This window comes from Curcuma longa, chromosome 6 (genome assembly GCF_044706935.1).
Source record: "Curcuma longa cultivar G26 ecotype Majalengka, Jawa Barat chromosome 6, ITB_CL_G26_1.1, whole genome shotgun sequence".
NCBI lineage: Eukaryota > Viridiplantae > Streptophyta > Magnoliopsida > Zingiberales > Zingiberaceae > Curcuma > Curcuma longa.
Window position 1 is genome coordinate 7,853,544 of NC_133866.1, and position 21,156 is coordinate 7,874,699.

General features: G+C 34.2%; 1 protein-coding gene across 1 annotated transcript; it reads right to left on the minus strand.

The window, feature by feature from the left end:
• Positions 1-987: 987 nt before the first annotated feature.
• LOC141830856 (translation factor GUF1 homolog, mitochondrial) lies at positions 988-15,385 on the minus strand. The gene is made up of 12 exons (XM_074718298.1): positions 14,956-15,385; positions 9,528-10,278; positions 9,232-9,388; positions 9,037-9,091; positions 8,483-8,550; positions 8,310-8,414; positions 8,152-8,223; positions 7,962-8,075; positions 7,028-7,168; positions 6,883-6,942; positions 3,495-3,681; positions 988-1,432 (listed from the first exon to the last, which is right to left on the minus strand). Exons 1-11 carry the CDS (start codon positions 15,289-15,291, stop codon positions 3,516-3,518), a joined length of 2,025 nt encoding a protein of 674 aa, XP_074574399.1. The 5' UTR covers positions 15,292-15,385; the 3' UTR covers positions 988-1,432; positions 3,495-3,515.
• Positions 15,386-21,156: the final 5,771 nt, after the last annotated feature.

Below are 21,156 nucleotides of genomic sequence, written 5' to 3' on the forward strand. Positions count from 1 at the left end.
TTAGTGAAGCTCCTTCTGTTGGCAAGATCGATCGCTTTCCCCACGATGTTAAACCAAATCATAATAATAATAATAATAATAATAATAACAATTTAGTCCCTTTCATAGTATATATGATTACTATGACACTTTTTAAAGTATTATTTGATATAATTACTACTGAGTGGAAGGAACACCAACTTGACTTGAGAGCCTTTTCCCATGAGTTTCATTAGCATAACAGTGTAATATATTAAAATCTAATACCCATTAAAATTTCATTTGTAATATATTATAATACCCATTAAAAAAAATTAATGTTGTACTAAATTGCATCTTCTCACCTTGCTAAATTAACAAAAGCTATATATGTCTCGCTTTAATTTTTTAGTAACAGTCGGCAAAATTTTAAACAGTGTTATATTTATAATATACTTTCTAAATGTTATATTAAATTTAAAAAAATAAAATGCTGCCCTCAAATTTAAATAAAAAAATATATGTGAATTATATTAAAATTTATATATTAATTTTTAGGTAGACTCTTTCACCCTACGTTAGGGGATGTTTATATTAAAATTTATATATTAATTTTTAGGTAGACTCTTTCACCCTACGTTAGGGGATGTTTATCATAGATCCTTAGTTGCGATATAGCGAACCAAATTGAGATGGATCTTTACTCATCTTGGAATAAATAATCTAATATTTAAACGCTCAAAAATAAGTTATTTTTTTTTATTAATAAATTAATTCACATCATTCATTTATATTTTTCTTTAATTATATTTTAATCAAATCCAATTATGTTATTAAATTTGAATCAGACCAACCAACAATATTGTATGTATCATTAAACAATGTCTAACTAAACATTGCACAATTGCCCCAGCAATATCAGCAGAAATGATCAGATTATTCTTCTGTAAAAGGAAATCGATCCACGACCATCTATCAGAAGGTAAATTGAAAAACTATAGTTGGTCACAACCATCTGTAAGTCCCAATTATTCAAAACTTGAATTAAGATACAAAATCATCCTCAGTTACCATTATTGTGTGGAATCAAAATAACACTAAATAGGGCTAATAGATACAGTTTCAATTCAATGACACTTACCCACCAAAATAATTTATTATAGAAATTATAAGAAGCTATGATTTATTATTTCTTCACGCCGTATAGCAAATTTGGCTCTTGCTAGGCCCTCGGATCTGGAGAACCAGAAACTCAAATTATAAATAAAGAGTGTTTCCAGAAAATTTGGGCAAAAATGCTGCGGTTTGATTGCCTCTCCCTAATATTCTTAAGTTGCATCTCCATAGCAGGATCTTCGCATCCAATTGTCGTCATTTGAAATCTTTTGTACAGTTGGTGAAAAGGAAACAACAATGTCATTTGAGTATCTCGGGGACTTGTATGAACTCTTTTCTTCGAATACAAAAGAACTACCTGGAAAAGCATGTGCAAAAAAATCTGAGTAATGGACGTTATCCTTACAAAAATGTGAACTCTAAAAGTTGAGCAACAAATATTATATTGGTGTCATTGAGGAAGGTTATTGTGAAGCAACATAAAGCACCTACAACTAAAATACCTGATGTTGGACAAAATTCACAAGAAAATATTATTCATCTCACACAAATAAAATAAATATTATTCAGATCAAACTTGTTAAACTTAAAAAGATCTTACAAAAAATTGATAATGCAAATGGAAGCAGAAGTGTTGCAATTGAGAAGCTTAACGACGTGATGCCCTGGATTGATGGCTGGACTGAAATTGAGACATCTTCCAAGAGGGAGGTCCTTGAAAACTATAAGATAATAATGATCTTCAAAAGACTTGATAAAATCTTCTTCCTTCGAATCAATCTGAAGATTCCATGGGATTTTGGAGTTTGAAAGGAAGCAATGATAACTTGTAAAATAGATAGATTAAAGTTCTTGCATCTGCTCTTGAGATGATGAATTAATAACAAGAGAGATCGAGTAAAGGGCCTAAAGGATGATATTACTCCTAGGGATGAAGATCTCGGGCAGCAAAATGTGTAAAATCTGGCATCTACTTGACACACAAAAAAGGATATTGAAAGAGAGGCAAAGACATATATTTTCAAATTTATAACTGAACAAGGCACTGGTGTTACAAGCATTAGTGAGACCAGCATTCCAATCATGTTCTGAAAGAAAGAGGAGAGAATGTTGGGAACCAAAATTGTGCTAGAAAGGATAATAACTAATTCCCTCTTTAATTATGCACATAAAAACGAAAATGAGCTAGACTTAATAGTTCCTCAACATGAAAGAAAGGAGGGAAAAACTTAATATCTGATCATTTTCAACTATTTGTCTTTCCCTTGTCATGCATTCTTCATTTTATTTTTTGCAAATCTACAAGCTCCACTTTTTTATCTATTTTCTTCCTAATCTCTCTTTTGTTTCTCAGTATTGTTTGGTCTCCCTCCTTTTTTCTTTTAAATAAATAAATAAATACTCAATCATATAGCACACTACTGTCGTATGAAGATTTTTTTTTTCAGAGTGCAGGTCCTGCTTTGCTTGATAAAGCCAGTGCACATGGGGAAGGTACACATATTATGTAGCATGTTTGATTGCTCTAAGAACGATAGCCCCAACAACAATGTTGAGAAGAAAGTTCATGAAAGAGGGAGATCTTGAACTGCATCACATCTGTCATTCCACAATCAACAGCATGGTGGCAGTCATCAGCCCTACCACCCTTCTACAGCGGGGCAGGGACCTCAACACAATGGCATGGTGTAAGCATCACCTGCATGTGCAGGCCCTCATGGACTTTAAGAAGGCAGTAGAAGGGCTGGCTGGCCAGGGAAGGGGGGAGGGGCGGGAGAAATGAGGATTTTACAATGATGGAGAGGGGAGGGTGCATCATCATATTAGCTCATTGCCTCTCCTAAGGGATTGAAAAACCAAACCTTAATCCTAGGAAGATGCCATATAATATCAACAGAGATATGGACAGTTTTGTAATTACAGCAAAGGACTTTCAGATCATATTAGGACTTCACGTACACCCCTATATCTCAAATCTAATTTGAAACTAAACTCACTAACATATATAACTAATGAACCTAATAACACTTCCAGAAGCAAACATAGAAAAACTGATCTGAGATATGAGTTTCCACAGAATCAGAAGCTAATATGAGCTCAACTCGTCTGATTAGGGTATTTTCTTAAGTGATCAAGCTGAAAAAAATTGGCCTTCTCTTTGAACTAGGTTTTGTAATAGTAGTCACTGTAGAAACACTTTTTTGACTAGGAACAAATAGCGAAAGATCCAATACGTTGTGGAGTCAGTCTCAACTAATGTTAAGCAAAGAACATAACAGAATGGCTTTATCCAGGATCCAGTTCAACCAAAACCAAGCCTTAAGACCAAAATCAAAAGCACAAACAGTATAACGGAAAGATGACGGCAAAATAAATAAGCAGAAAATGCTTCAAAATTCTAAATAATGATAATTACATACCACAATTCCCCTATCTTATGCTCAAGAGGTCTTCAAGAGCTCATGGAATGCCTCTTGTGGTATGTCAACAGATCCCACACGCTTCATGCGCTTTTTTCCTTCCTTCTGCTTCTCCAGAAGTTTCCTCTTACGGGTGATATCCCCACCATAGCACTTCGCTAGGACATTCTTTCTCATTGCTGAAAGGCTGAAATAAGATGCAAACAATCAAGCAATTAAATGTAAAAAGATTAATCAAGATGATAATTAAAAATTAATATGGAAGACAGACAGCTTGAGTGATGGCTAGTGATTATAGATACCCCTACAGACATGATTATTTCATCCGTCAGTTATGATGGAGTTGACATCCCTACTGACATGATTATCTCATCACTATTGGCTACAATTAAGTCTTTAAGTAGATGTTTGTTTGGTTCTCATCAACTAGCCATATCCAAACTAACTAAATAATTTTTTATTATATTAATTAGAATTTTTTGTCACTATCCCTTAATCCTTCCAATTTAATCTATTCAACTCAATTAAATATAGAATCTATTGATCACCTTTTAAAATGTTCCCAGCACCTCAATCTATTTTCTCTCATTTTATCATTTACTAGAATTCACTATTGACTTCTCATATTGTAGCATGAATTGTAATAAACTAAACAATGGAGTTTTTTTTTTATGAATAATGAGTTTTATATTATGGACTAAAATATGATGGATGATCATTAAACTAGGGCAAAAGTAAAGAAATTATGCATGACGAAATATTTTTTAAACAGAGTATACATGATATGTACAAAAATCTTTTGATAAAAATCTAATTAGATGCAAAAATAAATAAATTATCCAACTAATCAAACGGAAGTAATTTTCAAAAGAGAGGATGCAATTTTATTGAGATAGTGCAAATCAATTTGCTACTGATCTTGCCATGCCCAAGTCTCAATTATCAAGAACAATTTTTTTACTTTTGCAATTTTACACTTTTGCCTTGCACCAAATCTGAATGACCTTATAGTGGATCCCAAATCTACCTTGTAAACTTTGCTTTGCAATAAGAATTGCACTAGATATGAAACCTTACAGCAGATCCCATCGAATCGTCTTCTTCTCTCTCCTTCAGTGAACTGGGTTACTGTTTAACAGCCTTTGCTCTTTATTTTATTGAGATAGTGCAAGTGGATTTGCTACTGATCCCACCATGCCCAAGTCTCGATCATCAAGAGCAAAAATTTTGATCTTGCAATTTTATATTTTTGCCTTGCACCAAAGCTGGATGGCCTTATAGTGAATCCCAAATCTACCTTGTAAAGTTTGCTTTGCAGTAAGCCTTTGCTCTTTAGTTTTTTTCCAACTAATTGTTGTGTTTAACTTAGCTTAAGTCGACCCACAATATATATCTTACCGAGTCTTCCAAGGGTGTCGCTGCTAAGCATTTTCAGAGAATGGCATGTAGATATCTGAGATGTCCTTAAGCATGTGTTCCTAGTGCAATGGTTGTAAACAGGGAAATCTGAGAGAATCACATTCCTTGGTGGTGCAGGTGCACTATGCTTCACCTAGTCTACAAACCAGTATGGCTAGAGCGCATGGTAAAAGAAATTGGAGACCTTGAAGTCAAGGCGACATTGGACAAGAGCTGGTCATGGAAGGAATCACACACGACAAGGGAGGCTGCACCACAATGAGGCTCACGACAGGGCGTTGCATAGGAATTGATGGAAGCATATGGGAGGTGACTTATCTTTGGCTATTCAAGAGGACAAGAGGCAACATTTATAAGAGAACTGTTAGATGGAGACACCGGTAAGGAAGGAGTTGTTCTGACAGAGAAAGCAGGAAGAGTTTTCCCGTTAGGGAGATGGCAGCAAGCTGCTATTAAGGTCCTCACGCGATAGGAGCAGGAGCTAGTGATACAGGGAGAAATCAAGCAATGGTGGTTTGGCAAGAGTCAAAGTGGGTGACAGTACGATGGATCAAGTGGCACTATAGGAGTGGTGGTAGATGGCTGCATGCATAAAGGTGAAGGAAGTTTAGGGAAGGGTGGGCATGGTTTTAGACCAATAGGAGGGTCCTTTTGATGTCTGTTTTGCAGTAGAAGATGAGAATCACCTCTAGGGATATATGAAATTGGAACTGGCAGAGGGAGTCAATGCAGGATTGTGCAAAAGAGTAGCTTGGTGGGACTGCATGAATAAACACTGAATTCATGCTATGGTGGGTTGGTGGGAATACGTGAATAAAGGTTAGAGCAGCAAAGTTGTGGAAAAGAGTAGAAGAAGTGACATGGAGGAGACAGTGGTTAACAAGGTGTTTGGATGTTAGAGAATGCAGGAACGACACCAAAGAGCAGGTTGTAATAAACGCTGAATCAGGAAACTAGCTCTAATAAACAATTCATGCAAGACAAGGACCAGTAATCTCACACAAAAAAATAAACAATCTTTGATAGAGAACAAAACTCACAAAGAGAAAAGTTATTCATAAATGATGATAGTTTTCCAATTTTCCTTTTAGAGATTCCAACTTAAACGCCTTCTCTTGAATTACACTACAGTCCCTAACCAAAACAATTACCACTTTGAATCAACCTAAAATAACATAATCTAGTAAATCACGCATTTACAAAGTCTACAACTATTAAAAAATGAACTTAATTAGCATTATTGTGTGCTCCTTAATCTAGAAGAAATATGCATGAAGATCGACGATGATACAACCAATCATGCTTCATGGATTAGAATATTGGACAACTAAGAAACAATACATAAATACAATTAACACAATAGGGATGACTATTTTTTGGGATGGAAGTGCAGGGTTATGAGATGAAGTAAACAATGTTTTATAGTGCATGAAAGCATATTAAAGATGATGTGAATGAGTTCAAAGACATGATCAAGTGATAATTTCAAAAGTTGAATTGATTAAATTCAAAATCATGAAGGCTAAAGGGAGACAAAAGAGAAGTTTTAAATTTTGAATGACTTGGATGTTTCTACCAAATGGAGTTTACATAGAGATGGCTTGTGGGAGAAAAGCAATATTGCTAGAGTCCCAATAACAATAACATAGTTTTAGTTGTTTTTAAAGAAAATCCAGTTTGATTAAAGAGCATACATGCACAAAATAAGAAAACAATAATAGAATATTATTAGCACTAATTTCAGCAATCTTAGTGAGCAATCTTCACCATGAAAGCTGGTGCTGGATCATGACACAGATGGATGTAAGTTCAAGAGACCCACATGTGAGAAGTATGACTAGTAGGAATAGCATAGTACTTATAGAAAAAATGCTGCAGCATGTGACCTGATGGACCAATACTAGATCCCTTCCAAGCATATTATACATCAAGGTGAATTAAGTAGATAGGAAGAGATTATGAAACTTACGTCTCCCTTGCAATAATTTTTGATCCAATTGCAGCTTGTATTGTTATCTCAAACATATGTCTGCCAGTACAATGATGAATGATGCACAAGCATGAGATGAATATAAGATGTCAAAAGCAAATCACTGCCGAATGTGTGCTTGTACCTGTCTATAAATTTCTTTAGTTTGTCCACCAATTCTCGGCCAATCCTTTGTGCCTTAAGGTTATGGACAATTGTCGCCATGGCATCAACTGGTTGCCCATTGAGGAGGATATCAAGTTTAACCAAATCAGATTTTTGATACCTGCAATTACAACTGAGAATTACCACCAAACCTTTGGATCAAGACAATTAGTATTTAAAGCACACAGCTTGTGGAATCTGATCCTTTGTGACACAAGAAGCTTCATATAAGTGTAGTATGACCTTTATTTTCTGAAGACTGAATGACTAATAAGAATTAAAATTGCAAGCTACACTTAAAAACAACAGTTGTTACACATACAAGCAAGCTTCCATAACTACTATGCAATATAAACCTTGATGCTAGTAAAATGGGGCAAACACAGCTTGCTTGATGATAATAATGATGAGGCTTTGATGCTTGTAAAATAGCAATCGCATTGATATAAATTGTTACAGTTGGTGACTCATATTTTCTTATATAAGTTTAGTTCCCAATTAAAATATACTGAAGGACTTAGTTCTAGTTCTAACATTCATATGAAACAGTAGTAGAAACCTATGATGTTAAAACTTTGGTGTGTATGACAAGGAACAAGAGATTGGAAAAGGTCACTTACAGCAACTACACTGATTGCATAAAAATGTCCCATTAACCATGGAAATAAAGACGGCTAAAACCAGTCCAGTTGATGTGCATAGTAAACATCAGGTAACATCTGGGCTAAGAGTTCCCTTGGCTCCCAATTTGCCTAAATAAGTAATACTTGACATAATACTAACAAAAACTCCAGCATTGTCATTTGTCATCAAAACAGGCTAAATGAAGACAAGCTACCAATTGAATGCAAGGACAACCATGAAAGTTAACCTTTGAGAAGAACATTGTAACTGACAAAATAACCAGCACTTACTCAGAATCCTCATAGTCAAATGAAGCATATCCTGATGTTATGCTTTTTAACTCATCATAGAAGTCAACAATAATTTCCCTTAATGGCAATTGGTATTTCATGAGTGCTCTCTGACTGCAGAATTAAAAGAAATATCAAAAGAAACTGACATAATGCAAATTCAACATCAATACTTTGTCCAAATACCTACCTGTCGATAAAAGAATATTCCAGCTGCTCTCCTCTCCTCTCCGAACAAAGTGTGATAATAGGCCCAACAAACCTAAGAATAAATTAAAGCGAAATGAAGCTCTAAATTTCCCATATAGAATACTTTTGCTTTAAGAAAAACCAGGAAGCAGAGCTTACTCAGTAGGAATTATAATGGTGGCAATGACAGTAGGTTCCCAACACGCAGTGACACGTTTCGCAGCATTTGAAGGAAGTGCAGCAGGATTTTGAACCTGTATCTTACTAATACGAAGATAAAATTTGATGCTGATGTTGTTAATCATATGTTATCAACTATTGGAGAAACTCACCTTCCATCTGAGAACTCAAATATGTAAGGTACAGTAGGTATTGTAGATATGATCTGAGCTCCATACTCCTACAAGAGGACAATGCAAGTAACATTAAGATATACCTTAGAATTAGTCAGTGAGAAAATCGGTACACCATATAGCATCTGAAAATTCCCGGACAGAGAGAAGATCAAAAGCAAAAAGGATAGGAGCATTTTTAAAAAATAAATAAAAAGGCAAACTATGGTTGTTCAATGACCTTAATAATAGTTGCAATCCTAAGACTTCGAGTATAAATTTGTTGACTTACATCTATCTTCTGTCAGAATTATCAATAAAAAATAATTAAATAAAAAATACAGGAGATATTTTTAAGCATCTTCAAGATTTAATTCAATAAACTTCCTTTGTTCTTTCTAATTGTCTTTGTTAACAAACCACCAAATGTTATGTTGCTCAATATCTTGACCTATACAAGTGCACAAGTAAATAGTAAGCAGTTTGTGAGCTATCTCTAATATACATAGCCTAGAATGTCACAAACAGGACATATTAAGAGTGAAATTGTATACTTGCTCAAGCCGCTGATGAAAGACATCCATGTGAAGCAAGCCTAAAAAGCCACACCTGAAAGAGAAGTCATAAGATTCAGAAGTTGCAATATCCACTATATTGTCAGGTTTCAATCGCTTTCGCTTGCAAAGAAAAATGGCAATAATACAGTGATCAACTAAATACTCCAGCTATAATACACAGAAAATGGTCACCTGAAACCCATCCCAAGTGCGGTACTAGACTCTTTGGCGACTGATACACTTGCATCATTGCAAGTTAGTCGCTCTATTGCATGATTGAGAGCATCAAAGTCAGATCCATTAGCTGGATAAAGCCCTGAAAAAACCATGTGCTTTGCAGGTTTGAAACCTGAAAAAGATAAGTTTCATGAAGAATGAGTAAGAGACATTAAATCAGGTGATGAATTTAAGAAATACAATGGATATTAGAAACAAGCATATGACAGACAAAAAAATGACTAAAGAACAGCAACATCAAATGGCAAAACCTGAAAGGGGTGTAACAGTGCTTTTGGCATGGTGTAGTGTATCACCAACCCGTGCCTCCTTTGTAGAACGCATCCCACTAACAATATAACCAACTTGTCCAGTAAATAACATTCCAGTAGGAGTAAGTTCTGGATGCATTATGCCAACATCTAATATCTCATAACTTTGACCAGTTGCTGCAGAAGCAATCTTGTCCCCTTTGCGAAGAGTGCCATCAACCACAGCAACATGGCAAATTACACCTTTATACTCATCATAATAGGAATCCAACAAAAGCATTCGCAAAGGTGAATCACATTTTCCAGCAGGAGGAGGTATGCGCTCTATAACAGAAGGTAGGACTTGTTCAAGCCCTTGACCAGTTTTTGCAGAAGTTAGAAGGGCATCTTTTGGATCAAGATCAAACAAAGACTTCAGCTGAGCTTTAACACGCTCCGGATCAGCAGTAGGTTGGTCAATTTTGTTTATCACAGGGATTATACTTAAATTAGATTCAAATGCAAGATAAAAGTTAGCAACTGTCTGTGCCTGAACTCCTTGAGCAGCATCAACAACTAAAAGTGCACCCTGGCAAGCAGCAAGAGATCTCGATACCTCATAGCTGAAATCCACATGGCCAGGAGTGTCAATCAGGTTTAATAAATAAGTAGGTGCCATTTGTGCATCAGAAGCATACGGGTGATCTACAACATGTCTATGGAACATAGCTGCTGTCTGTGCTTTGACTGTTATGCCCCTCTCCCTTTCTACCTACATACAAATGCCAAAAGGTTGAAAATAAAATGCCAAGACCAAAACAAGAAGAATTCATAACCAAGTGCAGATTTGGAAAAGATGGCCTTGATACAAAATGTTACAATTTACTTTTCACTATTCTAAAATACATTTAGATATTGTTTATTCGCTACAAAAATCTTCAGGGATAATTGATAAATCTAGCACGAATATTTATGATTTTGTAACAACTCTACCCCAAAGAAATATATAAAAAATATATTATTTAAATCTTCAAAGTATGATTTTCATGTGACCATAATTACCAAATTTGGTTCATAGCGATAAGGATTGTCCGAGTTGGAATGGTATCGACAATGGTTAATCCAATTTTTTTGAGAAAACAACATATTATATAGATTGAAGAGAAATATAGAAAATTGATATTAAAAATAATTAGCTACAAATTAGTTAAATTATATTAGAAAATGACTGCAATATATTAAAATTTGATTAAATTGGATGATAAAATGGATAAATTGAGTTAAAACTTGGTAAGATTGAGATGGCTTTAAAAACTTAACTGATTTAGCCTTTCCTTTCACAGGAAGGAGCCCTTGTCGCCCTATTAAATTGCTTGCCTTGTCACATCGTCTCAAGATTCAAGGATCACTTACTCATCCTTGTCAACTTGTAAACCTCAATATTTCACCCATCTTTCTTTTTCACACTACGATTGAGTGAGCTTGTGGAGTGAGAGTGAACACAATAACATCCTTCAACTAAAAAAAATGATTTGAATGTAGTTAGGAACCTAATTAATTCCTGTGATATTGAATATTAAGTAATAAAAATATGATTTATTATTGATTATAATCTATTTTTCTATGTCAATAAATGATATTATTTTTATATTACATTATTAACAATCAGATATGTAAAAATAGTCATTTTTGTAATATAAATATGATTATAAAATTTTAGAACATTTGTTGTAACATAAATAATTTATTATATCTTTCCTCATTTTTTGTTTTCCCTGATCCTACCAATCTAATTCAACCGATACTTGAATTTTTAATTATTCAATTGCAATTGTGATACGATTTTGACAACCATGCATGTAACAACATAAATCCAATTGAGACATTTTTCTAAATATGTTACATATGAATTAAAAGTCGCTTCAAATGATTTTAAATATATTCATTTTTATTTTTTAATAAAATTTTGGGTCAGTATCTAATATGATGTAAGATTTATCAAAGAAGTGTTATGCATTGTGTTAAGATTGTGATAGATTTATTACAAAGTTGCAAATGTGTACATTATGATTAAAATGATCAACATATACTGTGATGTAAAATTTATCAAAGAGAGCTATCAATTGTGTTAGTGACAGATCTATTACATTTACAAAGTTGAAAGTATGTGTATTATAATTAAAAATGAAAGTTTTGTACTATACTTGTTAAAACCTCAAAGTTTATGCTAGTTTTAGACTTTAGCAATTAACCCAAATAACAACTAACTTTGAAATGACCAAGGCATGTCCTGATATGATCACATTAGACCAAAAAAAAAAAAAGATTGATAGGTCTAGCAAACCAATTCTAGGCTAACTCCATAAAGCATAGCCAACAGCATCACAATTTTCATATTGAATGGAGCATTATGTAAAGCTTAGATCAAGGAACAAATTTGCATTAACTATTGATTCAGAATTCAAACTTAATCAGGTACTAAATCTAATTTGATTGATCATCAGAGAACTTTTAATTCCCATTTTAGCCTAAAGTCTTAATCAGAATTTATCAAGAATCTGTGTGAAATAGCAAAGCCTGACAGCAACTAGTTAGATCCAAATGGTAACCGACTTGATTTTGGTCAAAATATATCTGGGATCAATCAAATAAAAAGTAAAAGGTTTAAGCACAGTTAACACACCAAATAATTTTATATTTGAACACTGAACAATACCAGTTTCATCTAGAAAACTCACAGTGAACTAGACAGATAATAGTACTCAGCTAAAGGTCCATTTGTTTTGCATAGAATAATTTGTGTCAAATGTTCTCCAAGGAAAACTTCTATAATAGAAAATCTATTATTTACTCTTTAGTTTAGCCATGGAAGGAAGAAAGGTTAGAAAAGGAAACTGTTTTTATATATCACAATAAAGGGCAGTTCGATGCACAAAGCTCCCACCAATGCGGAGTTCCGAAGAAGGATACATTCCGGAGAAGGATCTATTGTACCTTCTCAATGCAGATATCAGCCCCATGTCAATGCAGATGGGTGGAGTGGAGGTTGCAGAGATGAGCGGAAGCATTAATCCCATGGTCGGCATGGATAAACAAGATGGAGGTGGTGGGGTCGAGTTAGAGGAGGTGGCAAGGGTGAGATGTAAGAGGTAGTGTGGTCATAAAGGAACTCGTACAAGGTTCATAGAGGGACTAAAAGTGGCATAGAGGCTCAAGGAGTAAGAGGAACTGACAGCTCATTTCGGGAAAATGAGCTCTGTTCTAAAAGAATGGATTCCACTAGTTACAAGCGGAAGTCATTTTATCGCAGGAAGTACACATTTTCAATTGACTGATAAAAAATTCCATTGACCATCATTTTACAACTCACCAAGACACTAGATACCCTAAAAAATATAACTAGGAAAATATTTATGTAAAACAAAGTATATCATGAGCCACAAAACAGTTTCCAACCACAAAATAATAATCTGAAATGTGATTAAAAGTTCAGGAAATCGGAGAAGAATATTTTTACAAATAGAGGAGGAAGAAGCAAGGTTATGAGATGAAAATAATCTATCAAATAATCACATTAAAAAAAAAATCAAAGTCCATGTCCTAGTTGTTAGGACCAGATGGCCAAGTTAGAGGGGGTGAATAGTGAGCGTTCCTAATTTTTTAGCTCACAAACACTTGTTAAAGGATTAGTTCAAACAATAAACAACGGAAATAAAAAAAAAAGACAAGAAATTAAACAATGGGCACAAGCATCTAATATGGTTCGATAGTCGTCAGACTCCTAGTTCACAGTCTATCACTCCTTCAGATGGATCAACCCCGAACAGCCACTAGCTTTCTCCTTCTCGGTCAAATCCTAAAGGTGGAAAAATCTCTTACAATACACTTGGGAGTTTTACAACGAAGCACAATAGAAAGTTAATTACAAAGAGCTCAAAATTTGCTTTATTTATGGCTAGGACATTAACCTTCAATCCTCCATCAACTCCTCTTTTATAGCTTTCTTTTAGGTTGCTACTGTTACTACTCAATGCCCGATCGACTATCATCGATTGGTAATCATCATCAATCGATTGGAGTATTGTTGTCGTTAGCAAATCCGACCGTTGCTACTTTATCAGTGATTCCTTCCACACTGACTCCCATAGCAACAGCCAACTAGGATTTATCATCAGTCCACTCAATCGACTTAGCTATTCATCATTTTGTTTGTTAGTCATTCAGCCTCAATCAACTACTATAGTCAATTGATATATCAGTTGAGTTGACTGGCATTACCACGACTTAGCTATTCATCACTTTGTTTGTTAGTCATCCAGCCTCAATCGACTACAGTAGTCAATTGATATATCAATTGAGTTGACTGATATTACCACAAACTGGTTAGAAATTTCAAATCTCTTCATTTGAGATTTAGGGTTTCACCAATTGACTGATCCAATCTATTAGTCAACCGGACTAGATAACCACTAAAAAACCTTTTGTTCAACAGCTGCTGAGTCCACAACTCAGCCATTAGTTGACTAGTGTCCAGTATCAATTGACAGGTACTCTAACTTTGACCATTTCTAAGGTCGAGTCCACCTATATTGAGATCTACCCTTGCCTTACAACACTCAACTCTCAAGGAGTTATACTTTCACCTTGAAGTCATCTTCTTTTAGGTTCACATCCTTTGAATGCACCCAAGCCCTCGGCTCTTCTCTGTGACATTCTTCATGTCTTTGACTTCAAAGTTTGTTTCTCCAACTCAGTCACTCTCCAACACTCCTTATCTTGTGATCCCTCGGATGCTCAACGTCATCCTTCACAGATCTCCACGGACCTCGAGCCATCAAGTATCCATCAACCTTGGCTGCGCCAAGTGGCCATGTGTATTCCTCCAAGTCCTATAAGACTCAAGTACACACATCAAAATCAAAAGCAACCCCAACTTAAGCTCTTTGCCCGCATATCAAAACCTATGATTGTTTCTGATCACCAAGGAGACAAATTGCACCAACACTAGCAACCCCGAGTTCATCTTTCAATATCCTGATGAATGCATTGATGTGCATGAAGAAATACCCAACAAGGGTATTATTTGCAAAATGGAGAAAAGCAATCAACTCTTCAAGTTTAAGCTACACTCTTTCCTTGGTGAACAATGCAGAAGCAAATAGTGTATCTAGCAACGGATATTGATCATCCTATCTCCTTTATACAAAGCCCGACAGCTTTAACGGTTTCAAGTTAATATTCAGAGTGCTGCTCAACTAAAGCAACAACCTGCGAGCCCAACTGAAGCCATGTTGTTCATTTGAAATCAAGAAAATCTACAAATAATCCAAACTTTTTTTCTATCATTGGGTCAGCAAAAAGCAACACCTCCGCAGTTAAACTCATAATTCAAGCATCCTAGTCCTTCACAAAATCAGCCAGGAAATACTTCTCGTGTTAGTCTCCAAACCTGAAGCTTGTCAAGGTACTGAGGCTGGCCGTGTCCCTTCCTGATGGTGCCCGTAAGCTCCAAAAGCCTATCTGCAAGTGTGGATTTTCCATGATCGACGTGGGCGATGATGGAGAAGTTCCGAATCCGTTCGGGCGGGTATTGGCTCAAATCTATCCCACCACCTCGGCCATCATGGCGAGACTGGGAACAAAATTTGCGTTCATCCAAGAACATGAGTGGATAGATCTCTCCCGACGGATCAAAACCCAACAAGGACGATGGATAGGGTCGACGGAGAAGACACCACCGAAGCTTTGACGTCAGCGCTCTGGAAGATCGAACCAGAGCAGCCATGGGAAACCGAAGCGATCACTCTTCCTAAACCCCGCTTCGGCTTCAATCCAGTTCGTCGTCAAGACGGGAGGAACATCGGCAGCTGCCGAGGAAGAAAAAGGTTTAGGGTTTGGGTTGCCTTTGGCGCGGCCTTCGCCGAGTCTTCGCTTAGCCTTATTCACTGTGTTAAACCATTCGAGTTCGACTTTGTTCCATTACAATTTTTTTTATTTAATGTTATTTGTTTTTTCTAAATTATAAAGTTTTGTATAAGGGAACCAACATCTAAATTGTTCTTCATATGAAATTTTTAATATATTTATTTAATTAATAATTTCAATTTTTGTTTTTTTAGATTTCTTTTTAACTATTTGGTATTTTTATTTTGTGGCAATTTGTTGGTGGGCGTAGAGTTTGGTGATCAAACAGGATACAAGGTGCTTAGCCAAAGAGTAAGGAGGATATGAAGTGTGAGACTTTCGAGTTGGGAACTTCGTTTTATTCTATAAATCCCTATGGAATCTACCGCATAAAAAGAACTCACTTTGGATGAAATTGATTTATCATTTAGTACCTCCAACACATTGACTTATGGGACTAAAATGTCAAGGTCTCCGACTCATCTTTGATCAAAAAAATACTACAACTTCTGATATACTATGTAGCAAAATCAACTCCAAACAACAAGCGCAGAACCCGCCGCCCATTGACCCTGTTACCGGCACTGCCCAATCCACCCTTCACTCATCGGCGTCCTCAGCCACCTTGCAGATCGCCGGCAATCCAAGCTGAAGTTGTTGCCGCCGCGCCCGATGAAGACATGAAGAAGACGGAGGCGCGATCGGGACCCAACGAAGGCAGACTCGCGATTTCTAGGTTTCTTTATCGGCTTATCGGGTTGGTTTAGGATCCAATAGATCAACAACCCATTAACCCTAAAACCTATTAACCAGTAACCCTAAGAGTTTAATCTAAACACATTAAAGGTTCAACTTGGGCTGGGGGGCCATGGCCCCCCCCCCCCCCCCCGGGCCCCTTAATACATCCGCCCCTGCGCAGAACCTACTATCCACTTGGTTCGATTCTAACCAATGGGTGCAACAACTCCGTATGACTTCAAAAGGGAGATTAGAGGTTATGGGCATATTACAAAGATGAAGCCCTTGGCTACATTTTGTATAGTATATCTTATTTGGTGATCTAGAAATTGTTGTAATTTTGATGGGAGGTGTCAGATCTTGACATGATGTTCATCCAGATCCAAACACATGTGTTTAGATCTATGAATACCTAGATTGTACATTCTTCTTAGTCTTAATATATTTACCTTATTTATATGAAAAAGTTAGCAAGTAAAAAGTTCAATAGAAAATTGGCAAGATAAAGATCCAATAGGTATTAACAATGAAAGTTCAAATATATCAAGAGTGACTAGATGTTTAACAGTAAAGGGAGTCTCAATAATTTGAAATTGATTAGATGTCGAACAAGTGAAAATCCAAAAGGAGTGGCTTCTAGGCACAAGTGACCTCTAGGTACATGGACATCTTAGCAAGTTCAGGTTGATTTTAAGTTAGATAGGTGAAAGTCATAATATGTTAATATAGACTTAAAGCTAAGTAAGTGAAAGTCCTAATGAGTCAAAGTTGACTAACACTGAAAAAAATGAGATCTTGGAGACTAGACTTCCAGGCAATTTCAATATTATTATATTAAAAAAATTAAATTTATAAATTTATAAAAAAAATGAAAATAAAAAGGGCTTACACTTATTTAAGTTGCCTATGTATCCTCTTAGGATATAAAGGAATTAAAACTCACGTAGTTTTCTTATCTTTTTACCTTAAGAAGTGACATTTTTATTTACTTTGGTTTCTAGTTCCCATAATATTTGTTCCTTCGATATCAAATTCTTCGACTTCATCATTTGAAAGTTGCATTCCTTGGATTTTTTTTGACTCTGATCTAATTGTCGAGTAATGCTTGAGTTTCAAACGAGTCGAGAGACAAAGTCAATCGTCGTTTATCCAATATATTACCGTCAGCACTGAATATCTGTTTCACAGTAATTGTTGACACTAGACAAACTAAAATTTCTTTGGCGATCATGGACATGATAGGAAAGATTTAAGTCTTCTGTGATCACCACTTTAGAATATCAAAATCCACTTTGTTATCTGCTTTATTAAAATCAAAAGAAGTTGTAAAATAATTCTCAAGTTCATTTATGGAACTTGAAGATCCTCATGGACATTTTATCCGTTCTTTTAATAAAAGTTATACTTTTGTAAGTTTTAAATTACTACTAATAGTATTTTGTATTTCAAAAATATTAGTTTGTATTCCATATTTTATACTATATTCTTTATAAATATCATATAAATAATTTCTAATATTATATACAATATTATTAGGATGAGGAAAAAGAATCTTTAGATAGAATTAAAATGTCATAATATAAAATTAATATTTTTTATAAAACTTCTAATTTATATCTAAGGTCTAAAATAAATACAACTAAATAAATTTTAGGAATAAAAAAATTCTCATTTGGCATTCATTACTAATATACAAGGAGATAAAAATTCTTTGTTAATATTTTTCATTTAATACTAATACTACATTACAAAAATTTATTAAAATTAAATGAGAAGTAAAATAATAAAAATCAAAAAGTTATTCCGTTGTAGCATTAAATGTTTTAAAATTTTCATAAATACTATTATAAATATTCTATTGGTGCAAAAATAAATATATATTAGTATTATTGATAGTTTGTATAAAAAATAAATATAATAATTTTTTTATATTGAAATAAATCATGTAATAATTGATATGTTGAATTCTTACGTGTTAATATATCACATAAAAAAATTTTAAATCTCATTTCATTAGTTTTATAAAATCTACCATATTATTTTATTATATATAGATGTGACCATAAATAAAAAATAATCATTTTAATTGATTTAATATGATTTTTTAAAACTCTTAATCAATCTTAAACACATAAACACATAAATTTAAAACATAGCATACTCAACCAATATGAAAACATAAACCATTAATAATAGGTTAACATATAAATTTTAGTTCTTCAATACTAATAGTATTAGGACTAGCATTATCAAATTGTATTGAAAATATTTTATGAGTTAATCCATACTCTTCTAAAATTAAATATAATAATTGTAAGATGTTATAAGCAGTATGTGATTCATTAAAAACTCTATAAGTAACAATTTTTTTTGGAATATTTCAGGAGTTATCGATCCAATGACAAATCACATTCATAAACAAATGTGTTTATCCATGATCATTCTAAATATTTGAACATAAAGAAATTTTATTATTTAATTTACTAAATTCTTCAATTAATTTTCCTCCATTGTTGTACTAATTTTTTAATTGTATGAGTAAGCATAATTATAAGATTACATTTCGCAGATGGATTAAAAGATTCTTTACAAAAATATTCAAAAGTGCATTTAGATCCAAAATTAAATGAAAGATATTCTACGGAAACAAATCTAGCTAATAATTCTCATAATTTATTATCAAAATATAAAAATAAATTAGAATCAGTACTTCCACTAATGGAAAATCTAAATAGTTATTCTTGAGAATGGTTGATTCCATATTATGTCGGGTGTTTCATTTTTATATGTCATTTCAACGATCCATAGCTACCGCCGGCTTGGAATTGTAAGAAGCATTGTCGTGCTTATATTTTGCACATAATTTTCCTGATAGAAGAGTAATAGTTTTAAAATATTTAATAAAAAGAGTAGATTTTAAAGGTGGAACTCCCGAACCTTACAAATAATTGCATCTCCTTGTGTTTCAAATGTCAGAGGTTGCTTGGTTTTATCATCGGTGGATTGAATGTTGAGGTTGAGTTCCTTATTCAAATTCACTATTTTCTTATCATCCGAGATCAAGATGATGAAGCTACTCGGTCTCCTTCCATTTTAGTCGGAACTCGAAAGTGGAAGTTCAAAGCTTGTAAAATTGGAGTCGAAAGTGTGTAGAGATTACAAAATTTAGAATGAGGGGTAGAGAAGATGTATATGGAAATAATGAAATGAGTTCTCTTTATAGAGTTTGGAGAGTAACATGCACTAATCGGCGGTTCCAAAAAAAAAAATGAATCGGCAATTAATGGTCAATTCGACAATTTTTAGGGGATCGAAATCGTAACCGGTCCGACACTCTGCTGGGTCGATAACGATTTCAACTAGAGCCATCAATTTGGATTCGGTCCCTTAGATTAATCAACCTTGTCAAACAATTTAAGTGAATTGGATTGATATTTTATCACTCCATTTTAAAGTTGGTCAAGATGGGTTGGCTTGCCTAAGTTCATTACTACGTTGGTTAGCTTCCGGTGTGCTTGAGTTGGCCCACTAGTTGAGAATTTTTTTCTTTTAAAATTTAACATAAAAATAGAAATTTTAATATATTCATGGGTTTTAACTCACCTAATTTACAACTAAACTTAAAATCTTCAATATTTTCTATATACATTTTTTATTTTTTGGTGGACTGGTGGACTTAACTTATCAAATCCGCAACTTAAACGTAACAAAATTCAATCTTATATATATTTTTTTTATTTTTTGATTGGCTCATGTGTTGGCCTGCTTAATCTACAATCCGTCTTAAATTGGATTGAGTTAGAAATTTCTTAGCCGGTTAAGATGGCGGGTTAGTCCACCCCACCCCATCATATGATGAGTTTTTTGATGAGTTGGCCCGTCCCGTCATAGGTTGATCCATTTAACTGCACTAATTCCGACTCGTGAATTAGGACGGATACCCGACCCATTGACCTGGTTATGGGCCCAGACCGAGGTGGACCCAGACTCGGGCCGAGGTCAGGCCTAGTGTCGCTCTGCATGAGTGACCACGCAGTGTCACCTTGCTCAAAAGCAATCGTGCAAGGCGGTTTGCAATCACTCACGGCTCGCAAGGTTGAGGGTGGAGATGAGAGAGAGAGAAAAGATAGATATAAAAATTGATCCGCTGATGAAAAATCATTTTTCGTCTGTTCATTATTCTCTATCAAGTATTCCGTGGGATCGACTTTGTCCTTGACCATCCCCAGAGATGTGGCTACTGGAATTATCATTATTCTCTACCAAGTAAACACTCCTAACAAAATAAAAGAAAACTTTCCGTGTGAAAATTTTCTTCGGTTTTTAAATTCATCCACCCAAGTAAACAAACAGAGCGTTAGGGAACGAGTCTAATCTATCTACTTAGTCAAACGTAGAGTGGAACCCACCCCGCGTGATGCACCACACTCATCAATTGGAATTTTTAAAATATTTTTTTATAATTATTATTTATTTTTCAATTAGAAATAGAATGCTTAGTTAACGCAGTTGGGAAAACATGTCGAATTAACTAATAAATTATAGATGGAAAATAATAAACAGGTATAATTTAAAATTAATGGGGAACTCGTGATTTATTTTAAATTTCATAATCAAATATTTTGATATATATGCTAAGAATAATTATTACGAGTATGATTGAATTCTGACAATTTGTATTAAAATACACTACACCTTATTTAATAATACTTCGTAATCAATGAGGATCATACTTGTTGTATTATAATGGATTCATGGATCACATGTTTCCTTTATACATGATGAGCCAAAAGTTCTAGAAGTTTTTTTTTATAATCTAAATGTCTGAATTAAAAATAAACGACTTTTTTTTCTACAATTTATTTATCGAATAAATTTCAGATGCAACTTATATATATTTAAAAGTTAAAAGTTCCATCTTTAAAATATTCATCATATCTATTAGGATTTAAAATATCTTTTATTTTATCCTTAAAAGAGATGTATTTTATAGAAAAATTTTATTTTT